This window comes from Drosophila albomicans, chromosome 3 (assembly GCF_009650485.2).
Source record: "Drosophila albomicans strain 15112-1751.03 chromosome 3, ASM965048v2, whole genome shotgun sequence".
NCBI lineage: Eukaryota > Metazoa > Arthropoda > Insecta > Diptera > Drosophilidae > Drosophila > Drosophila albomicans.
The window spans coordinates 30,221,187-30,239,552 of NC_047629.2; the positions used below are offsets into that span (position 1 = coordinate 30,221,187).

Below are 18,366 nucleotides of genomic sequence, written 5' to 3' on the forward strand. Positions count from 1 at the left end.
ACAAACCAAATACAGCCAGATAATAAATTATATATTTGGAATCTACTAGTGAGGGCATAAGTTCTATTGTGCCTATTTTAATGTTTTTCCTTCGAATATTTTGTTCTAATACTTTCCTTTTTTGTCGTCGGTAATTATGTCAGCTGGATCAGGAATGAGATTTTGATCGATGCGATAACTATCTATTACATACTTATATACTATATACTAACTATATGCAATTATGCAGAAGCAACAGCAATAACAGTATCAATGTGCAATTGTTATTATAAATGTCTCAGTGTCTTCATTTTTTTCTTATAATCGATGTGTTTCAATGTCAAATTCTATTCAAAGCGATCGGTGTGTGAAGCAATTGTGGATGCAAAAATATATAATTTTTATTAATATTACATTTTCATTTGATTGATTGTGCTTTATTAAATGCTATAATGAAACTATTCAAATTCAACTCATATTGCTTTATGGTTGATCATCAACAAACAGACAGACAGTAACAAACAAACAAAAAACAACAGGAAATGATAAGAACTAATCAAAATATAAACAAACAAAAAAATACTTGCATTGAAATCTAAGTATATTCAATTTTAACTCAAGAAAGCGTCACCAAAAACAAGAGCTACATAAAATCGCTAAAATAAATATGCACATATTTATATAAATATATATATACTATTATTGTCCAGTAAATGAAAATAATATGCAAATATATATGTATATACATATGGGTGTATTCGTATACATGTGTGAGTATAAGAAAAGTAAATGTATATTTTCGCAATTGAATTTACGCTTACAAAATACATAAATACAAATAATAACAATACAAATAATAAATGAAACTGCAATACATAATACATGCATACTATAAAAGATCTAAATGAGTTATAAACAATGAGCACACATTAATTGTATGCAAAATGGAGGCAAAGATTGATGTGAAAATTTAAGTTTATTGAAATTACAGTTTCTTAATTACCAAAAAAAAAAAAAAAAAACAAAATAAAAATAAAAAACAAGAGAACAATTGCGTTTCATTTCGAACTACCCATATTAAGATAAGATTTCTAACAATCACGTGCCTGTTAAACCTTATCGCTGTGGCGATCGCAACACATGATTTGTTGTGCTGTAACCAAAGTATGTCGGGCATTTAAAATTTACTAGTATATAGCAAAAATATCTAAGCATTTAACACTGCCTTCAAAATTTGAAATTTTACTTTTATGAGAATGCTCTCAAGCTCAGTTCGCCTCTTCACCAAATTTTCAACCAGGTACGTCGGATTCTTGTCACGTATCAAAAAAAAAACTTCTAATATCCTATAGCTTTAGGCGACTATCGAATTTGGTGCCAAAGAATCAATTTTCATGTGTTAATCGTTATTATACCAAATATAGTAAATATTATGGAGGGTTCACAGTGTCCGATATTGAAATGAAAGTAAGTCCCTGATAAATAAAATATATATGGAATTCAGCTTTTTTCTATATTATATTAAGCGCATAAATGCTCTAAAGGAAACTATGAAAATACCAGCAGTAAATAGTCAATATTCCTCGGATAATTACCTAAATGGTTTTAAGAAACAATTGCAAACTCTTGAAGATCCTGTAAAAAAATATGACCATTTAATGGCATTGCGGGAACAAGATATTAACCTGTATTATAATTTTCTGTGCAATAACACTTCAGAGGTCTTGACCATATTATACGCCGTTGATAATATCATTCAGAAATACAGGCGCCTTTTAGTTGGGCAAAAACTAAGCCAAGTTCTAATGAAGGAGACCAAGAAGAAACCACTTAAACCACTTGATCCTCCAGATACTATAGAATATTTGAAAAAACGCATTAGTGAAATAAAGAAAAGGGAATCGGAAAAGGTCAAAAAGGTGGTTAAATCATCTGCAAGCTGGATTAAAAGACCTCTAATGATATCACCAGAGAAATGTTTAATGGTATATCTGAAAACCAACTGAGGCCTTTTCAAATATAGGAAAGAACAGAGTGAGCTTCTGTTTTACATTGTTGATTTGGGAAAATGTGAATTTGGATTAGGCATCGTCTTTTTAATCAAAATATAAAATGCAAAATTTTTAAGTTTACTAAATTGGTATGTATCCCAACAAATTTCGAGTATTTACCAAATTAATAGGCAGGTTTGTGTCGGCAAATATATGTATGTTAAGAAATCTGCGATCTTATTTATTTTCCATAGTTTTTTTCAAGTAGAGGGATTGCCGCCAAGGCATCAATATTGTCGAATAAATCGGTGTTTATCAAATATTAGCAGTTTTAAACATTGCTATAACGACTTGAAATCAGTGCATTTAACAGAGGTAAGATGGATTATTATATGGCGAGAAATATTTCTATAACTATTTGAAAATGGCTTAGCATAAAAATACGCAATGGTGTCATAATGGAATTCACATAAAGCATATCCACAATCAAGTAAGCATAAGTGATAAGTTGACCATGATTGAAGAGACTTTGTCGAAATGCCAGGATCCCATTCAAAAATTCCACTATTTAATGGCTTTGCGTGACAGTGATATTGAATTGTATTACCATTACTTGTGCGATAATACTGTAGAATGGATTTCCGTTCTCTGTGCTGTACATGACATTATTCAACATTTTGGTAAACTTGACGAGTTATTTCAAAAAAGGTACACTTATAATTTGTATCTCTGACGTATAAGTATTAAATAGAACAATTTCTAGTAAGCAAATGTATTCCGAAACCGTCAAAAATTCAGAATATCGTGATTTGAGCAAAACTATTAAAGGATCTGCCGTTAATCTAGCTAGGAACCAATTATTGCAAGGCGAAGGAAAGCTGAATGGAAGCGGCGATGGTTTCCAAAACTTGAATAATGTGGACTTGATCCATTTCTACAACATTCAACGGAAAGTAAGTATTCTTTTAGTATACTCTTCTCTTAGTATTTATATATATATTCTATATATATAGTTGTCCCAAAAAGGCTGCGTTACAAATTCGGAAAAAGAAGAGGAGCGAATATGTAAGAAACGCGAAAAGGAGATAAAAGAGTTACAAAGCTGCTTGCATAGCTTTCAAGACGTCTTTGACTACGTGCATCCATATCGCAAACCATTCGTAAGTGACAACCGCACCCAAATACAGGCATACGCAAGGTTTAAACTGCCAACGGTTACAAACGCACGTTGACGCGCCGACGAAAAGCTCGAGCTGCGCACGAACAGAAAGCTCACAAGCGTGAGAGAGAGAGAAAGCGATTGTGAGAGAGCTTTTATCCGTTGGTCGCGAACAGCTGTTGCACAGCTGTCATTCTGACACTCACACTCAGTTGTGTGGGGTAAACAAAAGAGTCCAATAGGGTAATCTCGCCCATTTTCGCCCACAATAGCGAAATATTGATAGCACAATTTCAACCTCTCTTTGGCATAATAAGAAAATAATATTAATTAAACACCATTTCAAAAGTCGCAGTTCGTGTTAAACAACCACATTCGAGGCGTTGTAAGGTGGCAGCAGTGTAACAAACACCACACAACCAGTTCATTGCATCAGTGCCGTCGCGTCGGTAGTTGCGCTTAGCGAAAAAAGCGTTTGCTGCGTTTAAAGGTCACCTTGAAACGTCAAAACCAAAACTTCTGTGCTCGACCGACGCGCTCTCGTAGCCAGTTACTGAAAATCGTCTCGCAGGCATAACACACACCACCAACAGCCGCGGCAGCCTAATTTTTTGTCGTCATTTATTTGGACATCTCCCGTTGACTTTGACTTGGCTTCCTCGAAGCTCCTCCAGTGCTGTGCTGTGCTAGTGCTTATGTGAATCAATTCACATACAATCGGTGCAACAGTGAAACGTCTCTCTCTCTCTCTCGCCGCAGTGCGTTCTTGTGTGTTGAACTGACAAATTAAAAGGAATAATCCAACATATTATACCTACAACATCATTTGCTGAAGGATTCAAAATGAATAGTGATATTAATCAACGTTTCCTGGCACGCGGCTCGCAGCGTGACAAGGGTCTGGCCGTCTTCACCAGTGGTGGCGACTCCCAGGGCATGAATGCGGCTGTGAGAGCCTGTGTCCGCATGGCCATCTACTTGGGATGCAAGGTAAGTTGTGACCTCTGCCAAGTGCTTTCACTTTGATATATGTACGTATGTATGTGTGTATGTGGTGGTATACGTACACGCATTCCATGCAAATATGTATTCAATACTATTGACATAATTAACCAAGTGGGTCTACTCATTCTTATCGGTCAGCTGCGCCCACAAGTGCAGCCATTGAACCCTGTAGTATTCTTTCTATACCCTGTAAAAAGGGAAATTGAAATTCAATTACTTGCATATTGTGAAAATTTAAACATTTTATTGCACCTAAAAGTAATTAAACAAATTAGCTTGCTCTTTTGGTGTCAAGTGCCGTTAGATAACGGCCATGTTAGCCTGAAAGAAAATATTTAAATAAAATAAAAGCGCCTCACACTTCTCACTCACTCACACAAAAACACACACTCATGCACGCACACTGACACACCTACACAATCAATTTGTATCTGTGTGTGCGCACATTTGACATTGAGTTTATTTCGGGCGACTTACAGACGAGATCAAGAGACGCAGAAATATCTGAGAAAATGCGGTTATTGTTTAAAAAGTCAATTACTTACTGTGTTTTCATTGATTACCAAACATACTATAAATTAAAGTGTTGATGAGCGGCTTTTACTTCATGTGTTTGCAACACACTTACTATATATTTAATTATCACTCTAGCAAAACGTAGTATTATATAGTCACGATATGTTTATAATCGCTTAATAATTTTAAAAATAATAAATATTCTTAGCTGGGCTTGGTATTTTAGTCATCATAGACATATAATATGCTGGTTCCCATAGAAACTATGAAATTTGTGTCGAAAATATGTTCAACGCATTCCAAACAATTAAAAAATAAAATCGAATTTTTATTATAGCAGCAATTTGCAGCGAGGGTATTAAAGCTTCGTCATCCGGAATGTGGCAATTTTATCTTGTATCCAAATTTAAATAATTGAAATAAATTGCACACAGAATTTCATGATTTTCATTTTCGCAATGAAATTGAATTTGTTGCGAGGCTGCTTTCTCAATGTCACTTTTATTTTCTTGCTATCAATTATGGCTTTTTATGAGTCTGTGTCCTTCCCCAAAGGGTAAGGCTATGTTTCATGTTTAGATCATGAAAGAGCAAGATGGAATTGGGAAATACTTGAAATGGTGCAATTATGCATATTCGCGTTCAATTTCACTTGACAGTTAACAACTTTCACTTATTTAATTTGCAATTGAGAAAATTAGTGAACTCAATCAATTTCAATCAGTTCTCAGTGACACCTGACTTTGATCTTTGTCTCTTTTAATAGTTTATAGATCAATGTACATATATTATTATTATATAGTAAATACAAAAATGGTTCCATACCTTCTTGGTTTCTAACCGCATATAACATTGTTTACTGTGCTTACATAAAACTTGAATGCGTAGTGCATTTTAATGCGCATGAATCAGCTTTATCCTCTCCAACGGAGTCACGTTTATAAGGAATTTCTAAATATAGAATAGATGTCTGCTTGCTACAATTGATTTGTTATTATTTCAACAGTCAGACCTAGTAACTTGACAACTACAATTTAGTTTCTCATTCACTTATTTATAATCGCAGCTGAGCGTTATCACTAATTAGGCCTGATAAGTGTTGATAATGTGGTAATTGGGTGCGGATCATATGTCAATGGCTTGATATTATGCATAAGTAATCATTGCTTGTATTTATAAAGAGAATTAGTTTAAGAAATGCCTGGAAAAATACTTATGACAATTTCAAAATCATTCTTTATAGGTCTACTTCATCCGGGAAGGCTACCAAGGCATGGTTGATGGCGGCGACTGCATCCAGGAGGCTTCTTGGGCTTCGGTCTCTTCCATTATCCATCGTGGTGGCACCATCATTGGCTCCGCCCGTTGCCAGGACTTCCGTGAACGTGCCGGCCGCTTGAAGGCTGCCAACAACTTGGTGCAACGCGGTATTACCAATCTGGTTGTGATTGGTGGTGACGGTTCGCTGACTGGCGCCAACCTGTTCCGTCAGGAGTGGTCCAGCCTGCTGGATGAGCTGCAGAAGAACAACACCATCACCTCTGAGCAGAAGGAGAAGTACAATGTGCTGCACATTGTTGGTTTGGTAAGAAGTTGCTGTTGAATAAATTATAATTTATATAAACTACATGGTAATTTTTTTCCCTAGGTGGGCTCCATTGATAACGATTTCTGTGGCACGGACATGACCATTGGTACCGATACGGCTTTGCATCGCATCATTGAGGCCATCGATGCCATCTCCAGCACGGCGTACTCGCATCAGCGCACCTTCATTATGGAGGTCATGGGTCGTCATTGTGGGTAAGTCGATTGTTATCGGATTGACTGATTTTTTAATGATGATGACGATGATAGATTGTGATGTAACATCTACTTTTTTTGTGCAATTTTTGTGAATTGCAACGGTAATGTTAAATACCTTCCAATACCTACAGTTATTTACCCGTTGTAGCTGGCATTATTTCCGAGGCAGATTATGTCTTTCTCCCAGAGTCTCCGCCGCCACAAGATTGGCCCGATCGTCTGATTCTCAAACTGGAACAGGCAAGCAATCAGAAGATCGATTCATGTCTCTCACAGTCGTACATACTTTAAATATTTGTATGTCTCGGAATTTCTCTCGCTCTTTTCGTCTTTTTTTTTGTTTATACGAATCGAAGCGCACTTGATGTTTTTAATTTTTCCGTTTCACTCTCTGAAAATACTCGATGCTGATTACAAAGATTAGGAAGAGAAAGCCGTACTCTGCTGCTCTATTGAAATTGGAAAAGTATTTTCACTTGTTTCGATGTTATTTCATCATTTTTGTACTCTTTGTGTACATCTCGTGCTAACTATTTGTTGCGATTTATCTTTTGTAACCTATCTTAGAGACTGCCCCCTTATCTATGTTTATTATCCTATGTATAATCCCTTTGTATAACTACATATTTTTACAGTTATTTAGCACTGGTCGGCGGATTGGCAAGCGAGGCTGATTTCATATTTATACCCGAAATGCCACCGAAAACCGATTGGCCAGATAGGCTTTGCACTCAATTAGCTCAGGCAAGATGTGAACTTTTTAACTCTTTCTCTATTTCTCTCTCTCTATCTCATTGCTTTTGGTTGTGCACTTCTCTAGAGACTACACAGCTCGATTACAGAATGTATTTAAAATGAAATCGAATGAAAACATATCCATTATACACTTTGCATTCATCCTACACGCAATTAGGCACGAAAATCAAACAGCATTTAGTATTAAAATATGATAATTGTACTCTGTGCTTTATAATTGCTTACGATATTGCTCGACAAGTGATTCTCTTTAGTCTACTCTTCAGTTTATTTTAAAATACATCAAAATATATATATTTTTTTTATCGTCATCAATAGCTATACGATGTGTGATTCCTTTCCTTTCAGCAAGATTCCCCGATCCTAATCATAATGTGAATAATATATATCAAATAACAATATTCATCTCATATATGCCACATTGTTTCTCTGTGTTTTATTATTTTTGTTTTTAGCTACTTAGCCATTTCCGCAGCTATCGCTACAGAAGCTGATTTTATGTTTATTCCCGAAGAGCCTGCACCAATTGACTGGCAGGAACATCTCAGCAAAAAACTCCTTCAGGTCAGCGAATGGTTCAGGTTTTAAGTAAAAACAAAAATTACTCCCTATTTCTCTTTTACTCACTCTCTTTCTCTGCGGTGTTATTGTTTCTTCTCGATTTTTCCGTTACCATTTTGATAAATCAAAAAATTCAAAATCTAACATTTCTGAAACTAATCGTGCGTTTTGACAGATGTTCCAAAAATGAGCAACTGCAGCTGCTTTTTGTCAAACACGTTCTGGCAAACACACTAATTGGCAATTAAATTGGCTTTTATTGGGTTAAAGTGTAGTTAAGGCTAACAGTTTCAGGGCAATTTAATTGCCTTGAAATCAACACCATATTCTTACGTAGCTTGACAAGTAAATTGTTTGTTTTTTCTTTTTGTTGGTTTCCACCTCACCTTCTCTCATACTTTCACTATCATCTCTTATGTCAATACCTTTACATAGGATTTATATACATATTATATAACTACATCTATTTGTTGTTTTCTTATATGTATGTTTTGTCCACTTGCCTACACTCCATTGCTTTTATGGCCATTCTGTGTACACTAACATCATTAACTATTATTTTAAAAACGGCTTTTAAGAATAGTGTTTAACAAATATCTGCTGTTATTCCCCGATTAATCCAATAGGAGCGTTCGGCTGGCCCGTCTGAACATTGTCATTGTTGCCGAAGGTGCCATGGATCGTGAAGGTCATCCAATTACCGCCGAGGATGTGAGGAAGGTCATCGATGAGCGTCTTAAGCACGATGCTCGTATCACTGTCTTGGGTCACGTGCAGCGTGGTGGCAACCCTAGCGCCTTCGATCGTGTCTTGGTAAGTTTCCGCTATCTATATATATACCGTTATTTGTCTTGATTGACTGGATGAACTATCAAGGCACAGAGCAAAGAGTAAAGCAACAAGGCAGCAGTTTTTTTTTTATAGTTTAAGACATTTTATCGTGCAAAAAGGCAGGGTTTATTCCTATTCAATTTGAAATCGTTCCCTAAAACTAGTGTTTCGAGACTAAACAATGTTTCTGGAATAAAATTCGTGAAAAATCTGCCACACTTTTCGAGTAAATAGCGGAGGGCTGTAATTTTTGAAAGCAATAAAAGCTTTTTGAGGATAAACTTAGTGAATTTGATTGTTAATTTGTAATACATAAATTAATATGTGAATTATTTCTGTTTACAGGCCTGTCGCATGGGTGCTGAGGCCACTCTGGCCCTGATGGAGGCCACGCCCGACTCGGTGCCTGTGGTCATCTCTCTGGACGGCAACCAGACGGTGCGTGTGCCATTGATGGAGTGCGTTGAACGCACCCAGGCCGTGGCCAAGGCCATGAAAGAGAAGCGCTGGGCTGATGCTGTGAAGCTGCGTGGTCGCTCCTTTGAGCGTAATTTGGAGACCTACAAGATGTTGACCCGCTTGAAGCCGCCCAAGGAGTGCTTCGATTCTCAGGGCAAGGGTATTGAGGGCTACAGGCTAGCCGTGATGCACATTGGTGCCCCCGCTTGTGGCATGAACGCCGCTGTGCGCAGTTTTGTCCGCAATGCGATTTATCGCGGTGATGTTGTCTACGGTGTCAACGATGGTGTCGAGGGTCTCATTGCTGGCAATGTGCGCGAACTGGGATGGTCTGTATGCTGTCTATTTAAAGCTTATTACCTCTGCTAACTGATTTACTTCCATTGCAGGTCTGATGTGTCTGGCTGGGTTGGCCAAGGTGGCGCTTATTTGGGTACCAAGCGTACTCTGCCCGAGGGTAAATTCAAGGAAATTGCTGCCCGCCTCAAGGAGTTCAAGATCCAGGGTCTGCTGATCATTGGTGGCTTCGAGAGTTATCATGCCGCTGGCCAGATCGCCGATCAGCGCGAAAACTATCCAGAATTCTGCATCCCCATTGTGGTTGTGCCCTCGACCATTTCCAACAATGTGCCCGGCACAGAGTTCTCGCTGGGTTGCGACACTGGTCTCAATGAGATCACCGAAATCTGTGATCGCATTCGTCAGTCGGCTCAGGGTACCAAGCGTCGTGTCTTCGTCATTGAGACCATGGGCGGCTATTGCGGTTACTTGGCCACATTGGCTGGCTTGGCTGGTGGCGCCGATGCTGCCTACATCTTCGAAGAGAAGTTCTCGATCAAGGACTTGCAGCAGGATGTCTATCACATGGCTTCCAAAATGGCCGAGGGTGTGTCGCGTGGTCTCATTTTGCGCAACGAGAAGGCCAGCGAAAACTACACCACAGACTTCATCTACCGTCTGTATTCGGAGGAGGGCAAGGGTCTCTTCACCTGCCGCATGAACATCTTGGGCCATATGCAACAGGGTGGCTCACCCACGCCCTTCGATCGTAACATGGGCACCAAAATGGCTGCCAAGTGCGTTGATTGGCTGGCCACGCAGATCAAGAACAACATCGATGCCAATGGCGTCGTCAACTGCAAGTCCAACGACACTGCAACGCTGCTCGGCATTGTGTCGCGTCAGTATCGTTTTACACCTCTGGTCGATCTCATTGGCGAGACAAACTTTGAGTAAGTGAATGGCTTAGTGAGAGTATTGAAGTAATCCCTAATTGATTTCCTTTTGCCTCTGTAGCCAACGCATCCCGAAGAAACAGTGGTGGCTGCGTCTGCGTCCACTATTGAGAATCTTGGCCAAGCACGACTCTGCCTATGAGGAGGAGGGCATGTACATTACCGTCGAGGAGGAGTGCGATACTGATGCTGTCGCTTAAGCCCGACACAACTGAGAGGAACCACAACAACAAGAGCAACACTATCCCGCATATTTATCATGCCCAGTGCACAAACAATGATCACACCGCGTATCAATCTCAGTGTTTTATTATTTTTTTTCAAATATGCACATATAATTCTTTGATAACTAAGTCTACTGCGCTGCTGTTGTAACACTCACGTTTGTTATTCATTTATTTAAAAATGGCATGCATACAATAATATTACATATATGTATACAATAAATTTCACAGCTCAGGTCAAATGTTTAGGAGCTAACATTTAGATTAGCCAAATCAATAATAATTCATGCCACCGAGTGGTACATAGTGTCTATAGTATGCCCGATATAATACCCATGATTCAAGTTATACATACAAATTATGTATGTTTTTGTACATACAACACATGCCCCCAAAACAAATATTTATATATTTCTCTATATACATACATTACAATACAATATTATTTATTTTAGTTTAAATGCATACATTTCGTTTCTTTCTCGAGTATTTCTTCCTTCTCCCCATTTAGAGCATACTACATACACATTGTAATTGTTTATGATTGTTTAACATTGTACGTGTATTACGCACAAATACACAAATAGAAAATACACGCATGGCAAATGTTTAATAATTGTGTTGTTTAACTGGTTTGACAAATACAATGTACCCACACTATGCGTATATTATTGTAATTGTTGAAACAAATATCTATATAGAAAGAAAAATGTTACAAATACAGAACAACTAATACATACATACATGTATGTATGTGAAAACCTTTGGGATTTGTTAAGAGAATATCAAATGTTACTAATTGCAAATCAACGGAACAAATATTATTACAAAGGGTTTCCATTCGAAATAAAAATAAACCCAAAATGCGCTGTCAAGTTTATTAAATAGGGGAAAGAAAGCTCGTTAAAAGTTTCGTCAAGTTTCATTAAAGTGCGTTCTTATTTCGTCGATGTGGCAACTTCGCCCAACCGACTTTTGATTTTTGGGGTAAAATTAAACATGTAATTTAGAGACATTCAACAATTTAAGTGAGAATCATGTATTTTATAGTCCACCACCTGATCTCTCCACTGAGATCACTTGTCGCTTGCGATTGTTAATCGCGCTGAGCTTTTGATCCAATCGCAACTTGGCATAGCGCAAATACGCCGTATCCCCATGAACCACAGCGGACATGAGCAGCAGAAACTCGTAGAGATTAACCTTGCCCTGCGAATGGCAGTCAATGTCACGCAGAACGTTGTGCATCAGATCCACGGGCACCTCTTTGACGCCAAAGGTTTTCATGGCCGCACAGCATTTGTTGATGGACACAAAGCCCGTATCTTCGGTGTCCAGGCTCTTGAAATGCGCCGCATACTTTTGCACCTGCTCCACAGACATTTTAATCGGAATATTCACATGGTCCGACGACGCATTCGCGGGTGATTGACCCATCTGTGTGCTGAGAAAGAGTTTCCCTTCCTCGATTTCTTGCGCCCTTCTCTTCTTCGACCACTGCAGCTCGTGAGCCATCACGTCGGCCACTTTTGGCAATATCTCTTCGGCCACGTGCACATTGAGGAAGGCAACCCGCAGACGACGCGCAACCATGTCCACCAACGTGCAGGCGTAATCCTTAATTCCCTGACGCACCTCCGCTTCGATGTAGGGAAACTCGGAATGCAATCGCTTGCCGGTGATAGGCCAACTGCCGCTGGGATGAGCACAGACGGCCACTTTGCAGGCATTCGATCCATAGGTGTCGGTCAAATGTTTCGCCACATCACGCTCCAGTCCGAAATCCTGCACCAAGCGTATAAACATATTCGGTGTCCAGCCATCGGCACCATCTAGTTTGCAGGACGACGCCGTAATCGAGTTGAGGCGCAATGGATGCAGGCGCCCAGTTCGAATGGCCTCATCGATTGCCTCTTCGGCGATGATTCGGAACGAAGACCAGGTTCCGCCCACAATAGACAACATTTTGCCCTTGCCCAGGGTAATCAGATGATTCTTGAGCAGTGAATCCTTCAGTTCATCCGTCTCCGTGGGCAGCGGCTTGTAACCACCCCAAACAGCCAGAACATCACAGCGGCGCACATCGAAATTGGGATTGATATAGTTCTTGATGCCATCCAACAGATATTGCACCTCCATTTCCGTGGGCATTTCCGTGGGCTGTGGCCCCGCCGACGATTCACGCAGCTCATCCGAGGTGCCCATCAGCGTGTGTCCCAGCCAGGGTAGGAAATAGATGGCGGAGCCACTTCGCGTGCAGGGATCGAAGAGGCCCACTTCCTCGGGACAGTAGAACGGTGGCAGGACAATGTGAGAGGCCCAGGTGGGCGAGCAATGTGGCACCGCATTGACATCCTCTAGCCGGCAGATGCTATCGCTCATCGGACCCGTGGCATTGATGACCACCTTGGCGCGTATCTTGTACGTTTTTCCAGTCAACTGATCAGTTGCCTTGGCTCCCACAATTTGCTCATGCTTGTTCCGCAGCAGTTCGGTGACCTTCATGTGATTACAGACATCGGCACCATAACGTGAAGCAGTCAAGATGACAGCGAGACACAACCGCGCATCATCGTGCTGACCCTCGTAGAAGACAAAGGCTCCGTAGATATCGCGTGGCAGCATGGGAAATATGTCCAGTGCCTCGGGTGTGCTAATGTATTGGAATCCTCGAGTGGTGCCGGGTGCCATCAAATGATAGATGTGCAGCTTGGCCCAATACGAGGGCAGTTGCCACCAGTGATGCACTGGCAGCATGATGGGCACGGGTTGATTCAAGTGTGGTGCCATATTGGCAATATTACTGCGCTCCTCCAGCGAGGTGCGCACACGTCGAAAGGCGGCCAAGTCCAGCTTGGAGATGGCCTGATCCAGATCCCTGAGTCCGCCATGCAGTAATTTACTGGACTTGGACGAGGTGCCACTGCCGAAATCATCGGCTTCCACCAGAGCGGTCTTCAAGCCCCGCGTCGCCGAATCAAGCGCACAACCAGCTCCAACTGCGCCGCCGCCAATGATCAGGATGTCGTATTCGGTGCGTCGCAATGCCTCCAGATTCATGCTGCGCGTGGGGAGCTCACGTTTCATTTGTGGCGCCTTGTTGCGCTGCTCCTGGCACAAGGTGAGTGAGGAGATGCCCAGCATGGAGCTGCCAGCCAGCAGAGCTACATGGAACAATTTTGACATGGTTTCTATGTGCAAGCAATATGAAATCAATCAAATCTTATTCGATTGACAACTAAGGTGGGACAACAGATGAATTTTGAATACGTTTATATTTATTTGTATATTTAAATATATGTGTAAAATTTTTGTGTGTTGCATTTTGGAAAGTTACAAAAACAGATTATCTAGTGTAAGAAAACTCAATCCCACTCACTAAAGCGATTAGTACAAAAATAATAAGAAACAAGATGCCAAAACATTCACAATAATTCATTATGTCTTCATTCTTTCCTTAAATTTTCTCTTTCTCATTTATATCTTTAAAACTTAGCACAAATTCTTTCTACTCAAAATCTCAGCATCTAGCTGCAACAGCCACCGCATAGATGGTGTCTCCACAAATTACCTCCTGCAAGCAGCATGCATGCAACACACAACGAACAATTTTTGGATTCTTTTTTTAAAGGCATGGCATTGGAATGCGACTACATCATATATTTGTGTGTTGTGTATGTTTGTGTGTTGTTGTTGTTGTTGTTGTGTGTGGCAGTCAGAAAAAAGAGAGGTAATCATCGGGATGAGGGAAGCTAGAGCTGCAGCTGCATCATTTGGCATTTACTGTTGCTTAGCGCCGCCAAAGAAGAACTTGTAGAAAAGCGTAGCAACCAGGCAGAGCACTAGAGGCACTATCCATGATTTCACCGAACTCTCCTCGGCCTGCGTGTCTGTGCTCCATGTGGGTTCCGATTTCTGTGCAACATTGGTGCGCTCGCTGGCCACAAGCTCACCGATTTTGTACTTCTTCATCATTTCGCGGGCATCGTTGCTGTGGCCCACGTCCTCAAAGTTCTCGGTGGCATCTTTGCCGGCCTGCTCGATGAGCACTTCCTCACCGCCGGGATGCTGCAAGAATACGAATATTTAATACATGTAGATGCCCATATGCAAAACAGTCTCGTCTCTTGACCGTGAAATATCGAGAATCGAAAAATAAAAATAAATCTAATGTTTAAAACATTCAAAACCCATGTCTCATTGTATTGTCCATCTGATAAAGTATGTAACATGGAAGTTGATTCTTCCTATTGTGAAGGGGGATAGCTAATCAGTGTTGGTCAACGCCCAACATATAACTTGCATGGTGAACGTGAGTCTTTCATCATACTACTTTAGTTTTTTAAGTTAAGAAAATGCAGCGTAATGATTAGATTGCGCCTTCTTAGAGTAGCCGGCAAGTCTTATCACAACAACTATTAAAAACAAGCAAGTATCACAATGACAGCGACATTTGTTTATGTACACATACATACATATATTATCAAAGTATCGAACTCGTTTTTATCTTATAATAACATCAATAATGCAGTTCATAGATACATAAACGTAAAGTATAGATTTGTTTAGGTTTTTTTTTGTTGGTAAACTGCTCACAACTTGTTTTTAATAAATGGCTACCGTTTCTATGTAGTTAACATACATATATAATACATATGTAATAGTATTTAAATTCTGAACGTAAGCATGAATTGAATATATACCTGCTCTTTCTCTCCCAATTCTCAAAGTACCCGCATTTCGAGCAATACTTAAAATCACTTGAAACATCTGCTGCTATATACATAACTAAATTCTAGATTTATTATGCACAGTCGTACTGTAATTACACAAGACTTCACAGTCCTATTTTTCATATAAATCATATGTTAATTCCGTTTACACCGAAATTCGTTTAACTTTTGCCCTATTTCCTATTCCCATTGATAATGACAACAAATTCCAACTGCGTCACCAACAAATTTGTAAAAATAAAATATATTGAAATTATAAACACAAATATACGACTGGTTTTTGTTCAACAAATGGAAATGTATGGTGTACAAAAATAGCAGGTCAACTAATGACCATAGGTCAAAGTACAGACCAAGTCTACACTGCCATTTGGTTTGTTGCACGCTGGTAGCAACTACATACACATGTATTTATATGCACGCATTGTACTTGCTCGCATTATTATTATGGGATCTCAAAGGTGAACATCTAACACGATTGAAACGAATTGTAAAAACTCAATTCGCCATGATAAGACAACTTTTCACCACACTAATACACTAGTCCGCCGGAATGACTTAATGCCCGCGCCCTGATTTCGACGTGTACTTCTCTAACTTAAGCTAACTGTTGTTGTTGTTCTTTTTTTGCTGTTTTTGCCTAGGGCATGCTCACCTCGTTCAGAAATGCGGTGACATCGTAAACGCTGTTGTGGATGAGCAGCCATGTGTCCTTGTTGGTGTTGTGTTTGGCGACTTCCGCACGCGTAAAAGTTTTTTCATCACCGCTCGACATGTTTGATGACTTGTTGAATTGCGTTTCTATTTCTTTCTATCACCAACTTTTTATTGAACACCTGTGATTGGGATGTGACCGCTCTTCAATTTTTCAAATACACTTTTAAACGCAAATGAGATAACGTACTAAACCAAAAAATACCTACAAAATAATTCTGGTAATTTTCAGTTCTTTATACCAAAAATTATTTCTTTCTCCGCGTACGGTCTTACTAAACAATACATTTTTTGGCTTACGTTTGATTAGCTCTTCGGAAAACCCAAGTCCAGAGTTGTCACTCTTTTATTAATTTTTTACGACTTTAACGTAATTTGAATTTGGCGTACTTTTCAGATTGGAATAGCGAATTCAAGTAATTAATTTATGCAATTATGTGCGGATTATAAAAATTATAACTCTAACCATTTTAAATCACACACTTAAGTTATTATTCAAAACATTTTAAATCAAAATGGAAACTCTATATAACACTCTTTTAAAACACCGTTTCTGGTATTCAACTTAAATATTCCAACTGTCAGACTTTTACATTATTATAATATGTACTATATTATAATTATTTATATTATTATTGTATTTCTTTTGCACTTATAACTTTGACTGTGATCTGTGTCTGTGATAGTTGTCAAACGATAAACCACACACACTCCAGAATCATAATGTTTTCGTTAAATATGTACTATTATCATAGGGCGGGCTTTCAATGACTTGCATAGCGATAAAGCTATTTAGTATGTATAATAAATTACTGTGGTAAATAAATCCCACCTATGTTATTTACCGTTAGTTACGTTCATATTATTAAAATTTTAATAAATATTCAATGTGTATTTTTAAAAAGCAGAAACAATTTGTTTAAAAAATTTTATATTGACACACGATTTTTAAGCGATACAAATAAGTCATCATTAGTTTTTAATTTTTTGTAAAGGTTATGATCGAAATTTATTAAACTTCCAATCTAAGTATTATTTTCCGTTAGTTATGTTCAAATGATAATAATATATATAAAAATATATATGTATGTATATGTATATCCAATTTACATACGTTTTTATTTTTAAGCTGTAAAAATAAATCATCATTAGTTTTTATTTCTTTTAATCAAAAGTAATGGTTATGACTCAAATTTAGTAAACTACTTAAAAATAATCATTATATACAATGAATAACTATCAAAATCGTAGCATTATCATTAGCTCGTATTTTTGTAATATAATTATGGTATAATGGTGATGCATACATAAATACGTTTATATTTAAGTTTGTTCGTTGAGTGCCTTGCTTGGGTACAGAATGAAATAAAATTGACATAACTTTATGACCTTTGTCAATAACATAGATCTTGACATTGCTCAGACAAATTGGCGACAACACAGCAAAAGTACATTTTGGTTTTGATTTCGTTCTTCTCTTTGACACGACAGTATAGACGAACTCATTTTGTTCATGCATCGTGATTAGCAGTTATCAAAATGTTGGCACTGAATCATATTTGACAGTACTCAGTATTGGCTCTTAGTACTATGATATTTTTACGGAAAGTGTCACCTTTATGTTCTACGCCACTGCCATAAGAAAGTCTCGTGTTTCTCAACTCTGTCTATATATCAAGTCACGTTTCTTGATTCTATCCACTTAGAAACTCATTTGTCTTGTTTTTAGCCTACCCTAATACACATAATATGTTCCATTATGGTCGATGATTAATTCTGTACTTTAAACGCAATCTAGTAAATGCTCAATAATTGTTTATATGTACTCGATTGAATAAATACAAAATGTTAATTTCTATTTCGTATACAAGCTTTGATCTGCAATAATCCTATTGGTTCTTGTGTTACTTGGGTCACGCTTTTCTCATTGATAAGAAAATGATTGCGATAAATATTAACAGAGAGTAAGCGGTGTGAGTAATGCGTTGTTCGCTCTCTATTATTGTTTTTTTCTTACCAATAATGATGACATTCATAATCAGGGAGAGTTAATTTAACAACCTGAATTGTGAAGCCCAACTAAAATGTGTTAGTTTTATTGGCCATTAGTTAAAGCCACATTGCGCGGGATTATTGTGAAATTTTCGTTAATCGAAATTAAAATCAGTAAAATTCTCTTAAAACCAAATATTTGTTCTTATTAGACTTTTGATAATACAAATTGAAATTCACTCTTCATTTTATTAACACGTGGTCTCTCTTTTTCCGCCTACTCTTACCATATTAATAGCACAATAAGCTGATAAACATTATCAGCATAACCGATATCAACTAATATAATTTGTTGCCTAGCCTGTTGCCTGTTTGAATATAAGCCCATATGTTTTGCCGAATTTC

At 38.4% G+C, this 18,366-nt stretch overlaps 3 protein-coding genes across 3 annotated transcripts; 1 reads left to right on the forward strand and 2 right to left on the reverse strand.

The window, feature by feature from the left end:
* The first annotated feature begins 1,144 nt into the window (after positions 1-1,144).
* Positions 1,145-11,117, forward strand: LOC117567149 (ATP-dependent 6-phosphofructokinase). Its single transcript, XM_052004957.1, is given in 16 exon segments — positions 1,145-1,279; positions 1,338-1,446; positions 1,506-2,119; positions 2,225-2,345; positions 2,404-2,678; positions 2,734-2,923; positions 2,984-3,130; positions 4,018-4,119; positions 5,894-6,235; positions 6,299-6,453; positions 7,092-7,200; positions 8,400-8,413; positions 8,415-8,586; positions 8,950-9,392; positions 9,453-10,295; positions 10,360-11,117. Coding segments are annotated over 12 exon segments (2,850 nt in total). The 5' UTR covers positions 1,145-1,279; positions 1,338-1,446; positions 1,506-2,119; positions 2,225-2,345; positions 2,404-2,484; the 3' UTR covers positions 10,499-11,117.
* A 147-nt stretch (positions 11,118-11,264) lies between these two features.
* Positions 11,265-13,723, reverse strand: LOC117567145 (glycerol-3-phosphate dehydrogenase, mitochondrial). Its single transcript, XM_034246957.2, has one exon. It carries the CDS (start codon positions 13,706-13,708, stop codon positions 11,567-11,569), a length of 2,142 nt encoding a protein of 713 aa, XP_034102848.1. The 5' UTR covers positions 13,709-13,723; the 3' UTR covers positions 11,265-11,566.
* Positions 13,724-13,778: 55 nt separating this feature from the next.
* On the reverse strand, positions 13,779-16,113 carry LOC117567152 (cytochrome b5). Its single transcript, XM_034246966.2, has 2 exons — positions 15,911-16,113; positions 13,779-14,590 (listed from the first exon to the last, which is right to left on the reverse strand). Exons 1-2 carry the CDS (start codon positions 16,028-16,030, stop codon positions 14,303-14,305), a joined length of 408 nt encoding a protein of 135 aa, XP_034102857.1. The 5' UTR covers positions 16,031-16,113; the 3' UTR covers positions 13,779-14,302.
* Positions 16,114-18,366: the final 2,253 nt, after the last annotated feature.